This window comes from Podarcis tiliguerta (genome assembly GCF_965153285.1).
Source record: "Podarcis tiliguerta genome assembly, chromosome: 2".
Classification (NCBI taxonomy): domain Eukaryota; kingdom Metazoa; phylum Chordata; class Lepidosauria; order Squamata; family Lacertidae; genus Podarcis; species Podarcis tiliguerta.
The window spans coordinates 19,333,690-19,348,512 of record NC_139535.1 but is presented as its reverse complement, the minus strand read 5'-3'; the positions used below and the strand labels follow the sequence as shown (position 1 = coordinate 19,348,512).

Sequence of the window (14,823 nt, the reverse complement as noted above, 5' to 3'; positions counted from 1 at the left end):
AGTCATCCGCATCTGTAAAATGTAGCAATCTGTCAGAGAACAGCTAAGTTAATAGAAGGGAAGAGAGCGTTTCCTTCTCTTCTGGCCAGCATGACATCGCTGCTCTGGCGAGCCAGCGCAGCACACGGAAACGCTCTCTTCCCTTCTCCTAACCAAAATGTCCTTACAAAAATCTGAACGTGCTGTCTCCTGCTTTGAACATACACATTTATTTCACAACAGTGGATGCTGTACAACGGTGGACTTGGATGAAAGGGTATTGCTTCTAGTAGACAACCTGTTTGTTGAGCATCCATCCCAATGGGTTTGTGGAAAATTCAACCGATGCTAAGTCACAGCGAGTGCCTTTCCACGCTTTTTAGTGTGTATTCCTCTCACTTCCCTTCTTGCAAAACGCCCAACCTTTGAGAAAGAGGTTTTGTTACACTAGACCTCCCAAGTCAGCTACCATTGTGCAACCTGAATTTGCCAGGGTGCAGTGGAATCACACCCCAAAATAGCAGCACTCTGGAAGTGCCCTAAAACAATCTAACATTCATATTGGTTTGTTTGTTTAAATTATTATTATTATTATCATTATCATTATCATTATCATTATTATCATAATAATATTGATTTCTATTGTTTTATTGGTTTGTTTGTTGCCTAAAAAGGATATTCTGTTTCTTAATGTCTGATGTTTTGTTGTGTTTTTATATTCTTCTTCTTTGGCAATCACTCGTAGCCGAGTAAGATTGTCTTCCATGGTATTTACAGTGAGTCCATAAGTGACTGTGGAGGCCAATTCTGGATCCACACGTCCTTCCACAGTGGGGACATAGGTTTCCGTGCAGAAGTTGATCATGGTGAGGGTTTGCCAAGTGTGGCTTTTTCTTAGCACGTTTCTCCCTTTCGTCCTGAGTTCGAGCGTCTTCAAAGCCCATGACACCTTCGGTAAAGGCTGTTCTCCAACTGGAGCACTCGCAGGCCAGTGTTCCCCACTTGTCAGTGTTTATACTACATTTTTTTTTAGATTTACCTTGAGAGAGTCCTTGAACCTCTTTTGTTGACCACCAGCATTACGCTTAGCATTTTGAAGTTCGGAATAGAGTAGTTGTGTTTTTATATATGCTGCAAGCTGCCCAGAGTGGCTGGGGAAACCCAGCCAGGTAGGCAAGATAGAGCCATTTAGGTCGACTTAATTACCGTATTTTTTGCTCTATAAGACTCACTTTTTCCCTCCTGAAAAGTAAGGGGAAATGTGTGTGCGTCTTATGGAGCGAATGCAGGCTGCGCAGCTATCCCAGAAGCCAGAACAGCAAGAGGGATTGCTGCTTTCACTGCGCAGCGATCCCTCTTGCTGTTCTGGCTTCTGAGATTCAGAATATTTTTTTTTCTTGTTTTCCTCTTCCAAAAACTAGGTGCGTCTTGTGGTCTGGTGCGTCTTATAGAGTGAAAAATATGGTATTTTAAAAGGTGGAAAATACAGTGTTCTTCTTTAGTTATATGTTTTTTAACCTCTCCCATCCTCTCCCACCCCAGCCTCTGCCCGAACCTCCTTAGCCGAGATTTTAAAAGAATTCCCCTCCTCCCCTTGCTCTGTGTTGTACCTGAGCTTGTGCATGTGTGTGTGTGTGTGTGTGTGTGTAAGCATCTTGTCAAGGTAAGAATAGCTGGGATGATGACTCACATTCCTGTCTGGTTCTAGCTAATGAGCATCCTTCCGCACACCCAGCGCAGGTTTCATATGTCTCCAACCAGACTTGTTCCTCCCTCCACATTCAGCCCAGGCAGAGGTCCCACAACTGACGTTGTGCTGCAAAAGCAGAGTGTGGTCTACAGGGGAAGGTGTAAACACAACACCCCACACTGTATCAGCAGCACACGATCTGGTGAATGAGGCCTGGGCCTCTGGCGGAGTGGGGTGGCGATGGGGAACCTCCTCTCTTCTTTATCCTCAACCCCGTGGCGCAGTCTGACCGACTGCTGAAAATGAGTTGGAGTCAATCAAGCACCTCGATATGAATGAACAAAAAGGAACTCTTGGGCTGCTGTCATGCCTCTGGCTGTAGGATCCCACACAGCGGAAACAGGCAAAGCAGATTATGCAGACAAAAGCGTGGTCCGGGAGACAGAATATTCTATACCTGCAACATCTCTTGATGGATGCCTATGCAAATCACCCCACCTTTTCTCTTGCAATCCACCAAGATCGGGGCTGCTGGTATCAATCTGCAGAAGTAATTAAAAACTAAGCGCCCCTAAGCACACAGAGAGCGCGTTTCCTTTGCAAATGAGTAACCGTGGTTCGTCGCCATACAAGAGGGTTTCTATGGGGCTCCTTGTTCTTCAGAAATGAAGCAGCAATCTAAGGAAGGAGAATCTATCATGTCACCAGCCCCTTTCCCCTGGTGTTTACTCTAAACATGCATTCCTATAGTTAAAAAGGATTTTCTTCTTGGGGTGGTCTTGGTTGTTAACGGAAAAATCTGAGGGATCCCTTGGACAAAAACAAAGAGACCAACCAGGATAACTTGGAGCAAAACAGCAGCCTGTAGGCTTGGCCTTTATTGAACTGTTGCAACAGGGTGCTCCCCTCACTTGCAGGAGAGAGGAAAGACCCAGAAAAAATGGTGTGCAAGGTCTTATAAAGACTTTTGAAATTCCCATCCTGTAGATCAAGCCCACCCCCAGAAACATCATGCATACATCACAGAAAGGAGGGGTTGAGGGTGGAGTTGTGGTGGTAACCTGAGTGTCCTGTCACCTGGCTGGGTCCCCCTTTCCCCCTCCTCATGAGTACTTTCCAGGTGACAGAGGGGAGTTTGCAGTTTCCTGCCCCCAGAGGGAAGAGCTGATTATTGTCCTTTGTTCCAGTCCATGCCGAATCCACTCCTATATGCAAGTTCTTTGTGATCTTGATGGTCTTTTGTCTAGGACCATCAGGGTTGGCATAGCAACTGGGCAGGGCTCCTGTGTATGTACTGGTATGCTCAAGGATTATGGATGCCCTGTATCAAACCTTCCCCATTTTGTAGTCCTTCCTTCATGGAGTAAAATAAAAGTGGAACAGTGCAAATCCGATGTATGGTTGACTTTCTATGAATTTATAACAGAAGCGTAGCATATGTAGTGTGTGAGTGTGTGTGAAGGTTGTACAAACTGAATGATTGGGGGGGGGGGTGTTTCCTGCTACAGGTGGAGAGGGTCACAGCAACATCTCTTTTCTGGGACCCTTTAAAATATTAGGAGACTGTTGTCCTATCTCCTTTCAATATGTCCTGTTAAATAGCTTAATGCACCTATTTTAGTCTTCCGTCATACATTTTCCCACCAACGCTAAGGCTTTTATGTATATCCTACAGCACAACGACATCCAGAGAAGCTTAGCCTCTGTCTCAAAAAAAAGGTTTCTAGACCTTATGAATGTAAGGATAGAACCTGAAAACATGTGAGCAGTACTTGAGCCCTTGGATAGCAGCTGAGTAAGGCTTTCAGGGGTCAGAGGGCAGGATGTGAATTCTTTGCCAAGCTCCTGGCACTGCTGCCCCCCTGCCCCTTAGCATTGGGCAGAATAGATGCATGCATGCATGACAAACTTAAAAGTGCATAATATAGTAGTGCAAGCAGTCTCTGTTTGGTGCAGAATTTGGGTTATGTAAGCGAGCTTGAGAATTTGCATAGAATAAAGTATTGTTGTGAGAGTCGGAGGCTGAAGGGCTGGACTAGAGCCTGTCTTAATAGTCCCTTGGCAAAGCTGCCAGGTCCCTCCTTCGTAGTGAAAACAACAGGTAAATGGTCCAAAAGGCCTCTATCTGTGCAACCCTTAGAACTGAAGAGAGTGACTTCCTTGCACCTACATAGGAAACCAAGGGCAAGGGCTGATTTTGAGGAAGAGAGGAGCAGAGATCTGCCTCTGGGCTCTGTGAGTATCTTAGGACGCTACGTCGCCCTCCTGCTAGAGATCTGATGTGGAAGCAGTGAACGGCTAAGGGAGCTGGGCATGTTTAGCCTGGAGAAGAGGAGGTTAAGGGCTGATATGATAGCCATGTTCAAATATATAAAAGGATGTCACATAGAGGAGGGAGAAAGGTTGTTTTCTGCTGCTCCAGAGACGCAGACACGGAGCAATGGATCCAAACTACAAGAAAGAAGATTCCACCTAAACATTAGGAAGAACTTCCTGACAGTAAGAGCTGTTCGACAGTGGAATTTGCTGCCAAGGAGTGTGGTGGAGTCTCCTTCTTTGGAGGTCTTTAAGCAGAGGCTTGACAACCATATGTCAGGAGTGCTCTGATGGTGTTTCCTGCTTGGCAGGGGGTTGGACTCGATGGCCCTTGTGGTCTCTTCCAACTCTATGATTCTATGATTCTATGAACTGTAGCTGCCTGTTCGGTGTGTTTCAGCTGCACCTCCACCTATGCGCAACCTGTATATTTGCAAACAAACACAAATGTCGCAAAATGCTGAAAAAGCCTCCAGCGACCTCCTTGTATGAAGGGAACCAAACCTGGGTAAGAGCCGAACCCCTTGCAACATGGTTTGTGGGGGAAGCCTACCTGTATATACCTGTTAGACGTCTTGCAGAGGTCCCGGCTCCTTTCCAGACTGCAAAGCAGAGCAATTGATTTCAGCCCTGTTGCGTTAACCACATGCCTCCCCCCCCCCCATTTATTTCTTTGTTCCATCCAGCTCTCTGCCTGGTGCTGGGCTGCATGATATTCCCAGATGGCTGGGATTCAGAGACCGTCAGGGACATGTGTGGGGAGAAGACGGGCAAGTACTCACTGGGCGACTGCTCCGTGCGCTGGGCTTACATCCTAGCCATCATTGGCATCTTGAATGCCCTCATCCTCTCCTTCCTGGCCTTTGTCCTCGGCAACCGGCAGAACGACCTGCTTCACGAGGAGCTCAAAACAGAGAACAAAGGTGAGTGTCGCTGCCCTCCCCGTGCCCCTCTGTGATGCAGCAGAGCTTCCTCAAGCCCTGAAGCAGATATTGGGAGTGCATAAGGTAGAGCTTTGGAAAGGAGGTGTGAGGGCTCCGACAAGGTCCCAGAGTCCTCCTGCCTCCTTCCCAAAGCATAGTTAGCGCTTCCCCAGCTTTTAGGAGGAGGTGGGAGGGTGACAAGCCAAAGTGCGGCCCACGAGTTGTGTGTAGAAGTACTCTTGCGGCCCACTTGCTATGAACAGATGGGCAGCCCTTAGATAGAGGGAGCCTACCTTTCCTGGCGCTGTGGGTTAAACCACAGAGCTTAGGACTTGCCGATCAGAAGGTCGGCGGTTCGAATCCCTGCGACGGGGTGAGCTCCCGTTGCTCGGTCCCTGCTCCTGCCAACCTAGCAGTTCAAAAGCACAAAGTGCAAGTAGATAAATAGGTACCACTCCGCCGGGAAGGTAAACGGCGTTTCCGTGCACTGCTCTGGTTCGCCAGAAGCGGCTTAGTCATGCTGGCCACATGACCTGGAAAAACTGCGGACAAATGCCAGCTCCTTGGCCTATAGAGAGAGATGAGTGCCACAACCCCAGAGTCGTTCAGGGGTCCCTTTACCTTTCCTGAGAAATAACTTCTAGGTTCACCTTTATGCTCTGGTGAAGCACAGTCCAAAAAGGTGAGGAAGGGCAGAAACCTTCTCCATCCCTGGTCCAAGAAGGGCCTCATCCTCACCCCGCCACATGACCAATCTCGCAAAAACCCAGTGCTCGCAAGGGTTCCGTATCCACCTAAATAGGCTGGCAGAAGTTGCCGCGTGTCGTTTTCTTTGCAAGTTTGCAAATTGATATCTAGCGTGGAATTCAGCATGCCGAGAATTTTGCTAATTTTCCTGCCTCCTATGCCTATAGATAATTTTAAAGACAGCCAGGGGCAGTTTGCGGAATCTCAAAAGCCAGCGGGGTGTCTGAAGATAAACCACCCAAAACACACTAGCAAGGGGGGGGGGGCTTCAGGTGTTGCACCCCTCATTATTTGCCCCTCCCCATAAGCAGAAGGAGACCTGCATGGAGGAAATCAGAGGCGTGTTTGTTTCGTATGTGTGATCTGTTCGGATCAGAGAACTGTGTTGCAGGTTTTTATTGGGTGCAGCATGCATGCATACAGCAGATTAAAGCTGTGCCTTCAATAAGTGAAATACGTCTTATACAAAACAGAAGCAGTTCATTATATATACCAAATTTAGGAAACCTTTGGCCCTCCAAATATTGCTGAGCCGCAGCAAATATGGCCAGTGTTCGGGGATGGTGGGAGCTGTAGTTCAGTGACATGTGGAGTATCAAAGGCTCCCCACACCTGATTATATACACCAGGGATAGGCAAACTCACGCCTCCAGATGTTTTGGGACTACAACTCCCATCACCCCTGACCACTGGTCCTGTTAGCTAGGGATGATGGGAGTTGTAGTCCCAAAACATCTGGAGCGCCAAGTTTGCCTATGCCATATATATATATATATACACACACACACACACACACACACACACTCCTTCCCACCCAAGGAAGTAGTTGCTGCAAGGGCTGGAAAGGCAAACGAAGGTGCACCATTACGTTTACAAAAATGTGAAGCATGCATAAAATGCACACATTCCTGAAAATAACCTTTTAGAAATGCATTACGAGGTGAAAGCGCTTTTAAAAAATGTGTTCACGGTTGTGAAATGGTGTACAAATGTCTGTATTAGGAGAAACCCCTGCTAAAATGCTTTTGAGTTTTCGTTGCAGTTGTACCTCGGTTGCCAAATGGGATCCGTTCCGGAAGTCCGTTCAACTTCCGAACACGGTTCGACAACCAAGGAGTGCGGCTTCCGATCGGCTGCAGGAGCTTCTTGCACTCAATCGGAAGTTGCATCGGACGTTCGGCTTCAAAGAACATTTGCAAACCGGAACACTCACTTCCAGGTTTGCAGCGTTCAGGAGCCAAAACGTTCAAGTCGCAAGGCATTCGGGATCCAAGGTATGACTGTATTTGTATCAGTGCCAGATTTACATATTCCCAAAAATTAAAGGGGGAAAAAACTGGATGTACATTTCCAAAATATAAGATAAAAAGCAAATAAAATAAAACCTACATACAGTGGTACCTCTGGATGCAAACGGGATCCATTCCGGAGCCCCGTTTGCATCCTGAAGCGAATGTAACACTCAGCTGCATGTGCACAGGTCACGTTTTGCCGTTTCCGCGCATGCGCGGGATGTCACTTTGAGCGCCTGTGCATGCGCGAGCGGCGAAACCCGGAAGTAACACATTCCGTTACTTCCGGGTTGCTGCGGAGCGCAACCCGAAAATGCTCAACCTGAAGCGTATTCATCCCGAGGTATGACTGTACAGCCACAGTGGCAAATGGCTTTAGATACCTATTAGGTCCATAAATTACCATATTGCATATATTCAACTAAAAAAAAAACCAGTGACAATTTGTTGTTGACAAAGGACAGCTGGACATATAAAGGGCCCCATTACCTTCAGTAGCTTGGGGCCTCATCAAACCTAAATCCGGCTCTGATTTATATATATATAACAAACTGATGTGGAAATGTGAGATCTGAATTAAGACTAGAGAAAATTGAGAAACTGAGAGAAACTGAAATCGACGGACTTTCCCATCCCTATATACAGACTTAGGATCTCTCTCACACACAGAGACCATTTGTGCTCTTTAAATCAGCCTCCCAGCCCTCCACTTTTGGACCAAGGTGCATTCAAACTCCAGGGTTCTGCCGCAGCCACTCTGAGTCCTTTAGGCCATGGAGGGAAAACAGCGGCCACCTTCTGCTTCTGCTTCTGCTTCCCCTGGCCTTGCCGAGGCTTGGGTGGGAGCCAGGGAAACCGAAGGTGCCTAATTGGAAATGTAATTAATCATAATAAATCTCCTGGCCTCCGGGCTTGGTCCATCTGTTCGAATCAAGACAAGGCAGTCTCGCCAGCCGGAACCCAAGTGCTTGAGCAGCAGTCACTGCTGCTGGGAGGGAACCGCGAGCCAAGCAAATCCCTGCTTTTTGTCGATGCACAGAGAGAAAAAACAAAATATTCCTTGTGCACACTTGTCCTGAGGTCAGTAGATCCTGCAGCAACCCACTCCGACCCTACAGAAAACAATTACCTTCCCCAGGTCTTTTTCAAACAAGGGATGAATAAGTCACATTAACCCTTTCCCAACCCAAATTAAGCAGCCTTGTATCCTTTCCTTTGTTTGCTAGCTTTGCAGCAATTCCTTATTCCCAAGCATTTATCAGCAATAAGTCAGCTATAATTTGCAGAGCTGCTTCTCCTGCAGATAAAGTGGATTTTTAAAGGCAGAGCTTGCAAGAGCTGGTTGGAAGAGTTTGCAGACTTTGTCCAACCTCACATGCCATGGGGCAAGGGAGAAAAGAAAAATAAACATTGCTGCAGCAGCACCACCAGCGGCGGCGGCAGCAGGAAGACAGGTGATGTCCTTTCTGCTGTCCCTCTGCTTTTTTGTGTGTTTTTTTAAAGGAATAGCTGCACACTTCCGTGCTGGAGTCGTAGAGCAAAATAAAGTCTCCACCGGAAAGTATTCCCCAATGAAAAAGGAAATTAAACTTAAGTAATAAAACACGGGACGCGGGTGGCGCTGTGGGTAAAACCTCAGCGCCTAGGACTTGCCGATCGTCAGGTCGGCGGTTCAAATCCCCGCGGCAGGGTGCGCTCCCGTTGCTCGGTCCCAGCGCCTGCCAACCTAGCAGTTCGAAAGCACTCTCGGGTGCAAGTAGATAAATAGGGACCGCTTACTAGCGGGAAGGTAAACGGCGTTCCGTGTGCTGCGCTGGCTCGCCAGAGCAGCGATGTCACGCTGGCCATGTGACCCGGAAGTGTCTTCGGAGAGCGCTGGCCCCCGGCCTCTTAAGTAGGATGGGCGTGCAACCCCAGAGTCGGACACGACTGGCCCGTACGGGCAGGGGTACCTTTACCTTTACCTTTAATAAAACAAAAACAGAAAGCCGCAACACTGAAACACAAACTGCAGAATTGTTTAAAACAGAGTGGTAGTAGCAGCTGTAGTAATAATAAACTGAAAATCCCATTGAACTTAATGGTGCCCGTTTCTGAACATTTATAGCCCATGATTAGGCTAAAAGTCGCAGAGCACCCAAGGGGTGCTTCTTGTGACATTTGCACCACCACACCCCACAAGGCAATGAGAGCAGCCAAGGAAGCGTTTGAGTGAGGAAATAAGTCTGTTAGGGAACCCCTAGAAGCCAGAACTCAACCCTAACCTTCTCTTTTTATATTTTCAACAGATTTTGTTGGCACTGCGGTAAGTTCTTTGTGTCGGTGTGGCCTCGCGGCCTGGTCTGTGCTACACCTGTTAGTGGAGGCCTAGCCTAGTTCTGTCATGTCCCTGTCCACATATCTGTACTGTGTTAGGAGGAGACTACCCCACTTTTTGTCTTAAGAGAATGAGAGTGAGAGTGCGAGAGTTGAGTGTACGGACGCACATTTATGTTCCATGCTGTCTCACCCGTCTACCCCTCTCCTCTTTGTCTGGGGAAATGGGAGCTACAAGTAGGCAGATTCGCGGGCTCTTTGTGTTGCTGCAAGCCCATGTCCCCCTGACTATCTGCGCGCATACAGTGCTCAGGATGTGAACCAGCCCAGGGTGTCATGGCGCTGCATCACTGCAGTGTATAGTTCCCAACACTTCAAACTCAGACATCTCCAGTCATTGCAGCACCAACATCTGGTCTCACTATATACAGCTGTGAGATTAGGATCTAGGCACAGCCCACATGGGCAGGTGGAAGATCGTAATGCCTCTTCAACAACCCTCCCTGCCGTCTCTCACTCAGGGGAAACACCACTAAACCAAACTCCCCTTCTTCCAGGCTATCACCCTGGTCACAGGCCTGTTGCCTACAGTGCTGGGCCGACAATTCTGTATCCCGACTTGGTGGGGTGCCCCATACCTCCCTGAAGGAACACCCTAAAGGGAAAACACCCTTTGGTGTCTATCCTGCCTCACAGAGCAGAGCCCGTCCTTTAACTAAGGCAGGCTCTGGAGCACACACCCGGCAGGCTCATCTGCTACTAATATATAAGGAAGTTGGTGCCATTTTAAAAAAAATTGGTCATCAGATCATTTGCCCGGTCTCATACGCGGACAGAAATTAGATTCGGATGCAGATTGAGTGCACACATGCAGTCTTGCACACAGGCAAACGCTTCTTGTTCCTTCAACTGCATCACTTTGTTAGAGAACAGTTCAGAGTGACTTTAATTGAGAAAGTGGGGCTAAATTGACACCTTGATTATCAGGGCCTGGAATGGTCCATCAGCCTGGGGTTAAGACGAAGCATAGCAACTTGAGCTGAGGGCTCGGTGGGGATAAACATAACTCCTTTGTTAGCATTTGTGTACATCACAATTCTGTATAACAATTGAACTGAGTATTGGGGCACAGAATTAAACATTCTCAATTTCATAAAAAATAAAAGAAAAGATCACCACTAAGATTCTAGCCCAGGCTTCCTCAACCTCGGCCCTCCAGATGTTTTTGGCCTACGGCTCCCATGATCCCTAGCTAGCAGGATCAGTGGTTAAGGATAATGGGAATTGCAGTCTCAAAACATCTGGAGGGCTGAGTTTGAGGAAGCCTGCTCTAGCCACTATGGCTGTGAAGATAAGCTTGAAAGTGCCTAGTGAAACTGACATCTTAGATGCTTTTGGAGTGGGGAGGGCATCCAGGGACAGCAACCAGGGTCGCACATACCTCCTAACCCCTCCATGCAAATGGCAGAAAATCTAGCAGCTGTCAAATCGCATAAGGTACTATGCACAGAATTCAGCATTCCTCGATGCAGGGTTTGGGCTTATGTTGGATGCAGAAATTTTAGCTGTTCTCTCCACCGCTGCTGCCACCGCCCGCCCCAAGCAAGAGTACATACAGCACTCCTATTGCCAGCTTTTGTGCAGTCTTGTTTATCTTGGTGACGCTCTTGTGTTTTCTCCTCCGCAGAGGATATAATGTAGAAGAGGCAGGAGGGCCCTTCTCTCCTTGGTATCTGGATTGAACTCTCTCATCCTTCCTCCTCCCTCCCCACCTCCCTCACTGCCTTTCCTTCGCTGCTGCCAATGGGGGGGAAACGTCCAACTCGAAGCCTCAGAATCTGCAGACCTCACCTGCGTGCCACTTCCGGAGACACGTCCATCCCTCATGATTTGCCAGCTTTGGCCTCCGCCCCCTCTGCTGATTGGCTGCCGATGGAGGAGAGTGTGACACCGGTACCCCTACCCTTACCCCAAACCTACCACATTGGGGGACGAGGCGATGCGCACACTCCGACCTGGTGTTTCAAGGAAGTGACGCCCCTGGGACTTTTTAACACGTTCTTTTCAAAGGGATCCCAGCCTTTCCGGGAAAAGCTCCCACGGCGTTTCCCAGTACCCTCTTTCCCAAGAACCAACCAAGAACTGGTGCCAAGACGCTACCGCCGCAACAGACTCTGCCAGGGCCACCTCCTTGCCAAGTCTCTCTCCATTTTTAACCTTTCAGCAACTTTGCCCGCCCTCCGGCCCACGGGGAGCCGCCCGGCGCCTGAGACTGGCCCATTTGATACTTTTACATGTAAATTTAAATTGTCTCTGAACAGGGTAAGGTGAGCCCGAATCCCCACCCCCGTTCCCTTTGGGGATTTCAGCCACCAGAAAACTTTTGCATTCTCCACTCATTCTGCCCAGGTAATGCAGCTGTTCCACGAAGGGGGGACTGGGGTGGGGTGGGAGGATCGGGGTGGGCTAGCTGACTTCTCTCTCCAGCCGCTGCCATGGGGTGCGGCAACATCTCTGCCTGTAGGGTGACTCCTCTAAACACTGAATGTAACCCTTGGGCCTGGAGGAAGGGGGTCGCAGCAAAGGTGGGAAGCAAAACTCCCCTCTTGCTTGCCAGCAGGGTGGGCACCTTGCCAGTTGAGTTCGGTGGTCTGTGCCAAATAGCATTTTCCTCGAACCTGGTGTCTGCATGGGGTGGGGTCCATTGCTTTACTTCCCTGGCTGGAACCAGTATTACAACACGGGCGAGGCAAAGCAGGAAGTGGGTCAGAGCAGAATTCCCGCTCCCCTAACTCGGGATATAATCCCACAGGGCAGGAGGAATTTCTGGCTGCAGGAATTTGTGCCCAAACCCCACCCCACCCCACCCCGCTATGGCATGGTATTCTGCGCTGTAATTGCGAGAGGCAAATGCCAGCAAACAACCTCACAACGCCCTCCCCACCAGAACTGTGATCCTCCATTCACGATCCCCCCTGCTCTTGGTGGCAGCTGAAGACTAGGGCGGAAATGGGTCTTCTTAGACGTTCGGACAACTGTGCCCCCACCCGCCGCCCCCACCATCCAGACAGCAGTGTAGCAGCTAACCCAGTCCCCGCGGTTTGAGCTGAATAGAGAGGTAGTTCCACCGGTGCAGCTATTTTTGCCCTGTCCAGTGTAGCCATTGAAGAACTATAAAACACACGTCCATGCCTCTCGCTAGCTGAAGCGGAAGCAGGCTTCAGGGCAGAGCTAGGCCTCAAACCTACCAGGAAGAGGGACCTGCAGAGAGCAGGGGTGCCCGGGTGGCGACACGGACGGACGTGCCATTTCAGCCTGTGCAAAAGCCCCCCCCCCTCCTTTCACACAGCCCACCAGCAGCAGCTATTGACGTTATAAGGAGCCTGAAGGACTGTGAAGCGAGCTTAGAGCAGCTTCACAAAGAACCAACGGCCTGAAAAAGCAGAAAGAATCTGCTCTGGGCAGAGCCAGATTGGGTCAAGAGGAAGGCGAGAAGAAAAGGAGGCTGGATTTAAAAAAAAAAAAAAAATCAAAGAAAAAACCTAGAGGGAGGGCCTAAGAAAATCCAAACGGCATCCTGCATAGTAGTAAAAAAGATAAAACAATTGACTATTTGCCTGCCCTGTAACGGTGCTCCCAAGACCTGTTGCTTGGGGAAGGCTGCATCATCTTGCCTAATGGTAGGGCCGGGCCTGAATTAGTGGCATGAAGGACCCGGTTGGAAACAAGCGAAAAGAGCATGTGGGAAAGGAGTGCATGGGCTCAAAAAGCTGGTGGGCCATGAAGGGCCAAGGATTGGGGGGTGAGGAAAGAAAGCAGGAGGCCTGTGAATGGATCTCCAGCTATTTATAGCAACCAAGATAGAAACCAGTTGGGGCCGTGGCTCTAGTGGACGGCTAACTCTTTTCCCAATACTATTTTCCTGGTGACAATTCCTCCCTCCAAAGGTGTTTTTTTGTCCCGCTGAGGGAAATTTACCTTTCCTATAGGTAAATTGCAGCTTTTGTGGGGGGGTGTTGATATTCACCAGAAAAATGTCACCGGAGGAAAGGGTTAATCTCACCCCAGCCCCCATGAGCCCAACTGGATGCGCCCCACCCAGCCGCTAAAAATTAAAATTAAAACAAAGAGTTTTAAACAAATCACTGTGGGAAACATGGTAAGAAACCGAGGGAAGATTCACCAGTGTGGGAGACGTAGCGCACGACGTAGCATGGCCATGTCACTATGTTTGCCAAATAATTAACACTTCAGAGGCCACTCAAACCTTGCCAACACGGGAACCAAAAGGGTTGTGCGGTTAGATCCTGCTATGCTCAAGTGCAATGATAACCAGCCATCAAGTATCGCGGTTTATGCAGAAGTGCCAAAGGAACTGGCTGGCTCACCCGAGGACATTTGACAAGCCTCTGTGGAGAGCAAACCTCCCTTCCATGACCTCAGAAAAGCCACAGCCAAATTATGAGGGGAGGAATGACATAAATATATATATATGTGTGAGTTTAGCCCTTCAGAAGCCACTCTTTAAAGCGAAAGGCCTCAATGTTTTGGGGAGTAAACTTCACCGAGCTCCGTGGAACCAACTTCTGAGTATCCACTGACACGATCGGCCTTTAAATCTCAGCTCTCCGCAACATTAGGGAATCTCAGCAAGAGAAAAGGACAGAGCTAAACTAGATTAAAGGCTTGCCCAGCCATGTAGGCCCAGGCACATACACCCTTAATATTCTCAGCCCAACTTTCCCATCGGTCGTTCTAGGAAAGTCCAAAATATAATCGGTAAAGGTTATCTGGTAGCTTGGGCCGAAGGAGCGGCGTTAGCCTGCAACTCCCCAAGCCACTAGGGTTCGTGAGCATACTGTCAGCCACCAGAGGACGTTTACCCTACGTTGGGGGGCGGCAGGGAGGGCGAGATGTGCCCTTGCGCCCGTTACGTGACATGCGCGGGAGGAATGGGATCGACGGAAATGGCAAGATTGGTGGAGAAGGGAATACAGTAGCTGTAATATATATCTGTATTTTAGTACAAAAAAAAAAGTTTGATACAGTGTTTCACAAAACCTTAACCGGAAAACATAAAAATTCAAGATGGATTGGATCGGATCAGAACCCTGTCACGTCACTGGGGAGCAACTGATTTATTCGTTTTTTTGCCTTGGGATTTGGAGGTGGGGAGGAGGGGGATCTGACCACCCCCAGGCCTTTGCCAGTCGCAGACTACGGATTTGCAAGGAAACACTTCGGAATGTGTAAGGATGGTTTGATCAGAGCTAGTCCTGTAATGTCTTTGAAAGAGGCTAGCTGAGAAAATCTCACCATCACCACTCGGGCACTATACAAGGGTGAAACAATTGGTGCATGGGCAGGTTTTATGAGTGTGTATAGCTCCCAGTTCACCATTTTTAATTTACATTTACCAGCTGTTGCCACTCAACCAGATTTCAGCAGCAACACGCTCAATGGGAATCAATTAGCCACTTAATGAACTGGCTTCTTCACCATGCACAGAATTCTGCATGGATCCACTCAGCCTTTCTTGTCATGGCAGTTAGATTGTATG

The 14,823-nt window shown here is 48.7% G+C and overlaps 1 protein-coding gene across 2 annotated transcripts in view; it reads left to right on the top strand.

Annotated features, from left to right (window-relative positions):
- LHFPL4 (LHFPL tetraspan subfamily member 4) overlaps positions 1-14,361 on the top strand; it is a 53,835-nt gene extending 39,474 nt beyond the window's left edge. The window contains exons 2-4 of one of the 2 annotated variants that reach the window (XM_083426747.1): positions 4,672-4,908; positions 9,236-9,252; positions 10,951-14,361. In XM_083426747.1, coding sequence (XP_083282873.1) covers positions 4,672-4,908; positions 9,236-9,252; positions 10,951-10,959 — 263 coding nt within the window. In that variant the 3' untranslated portion in view covers positions 10,960-14,361. The remainder of the gene's footprint in view (positions 1-4,671; positions 4,909-9,235; positions 9,253-10,950) is intronic. The other variant, XM_083426748.1, reaches the window with a different exon arrangement.
- The last annotated feature ends 462 nt before the right edge of the window (positions 14,362-14,823 follow it).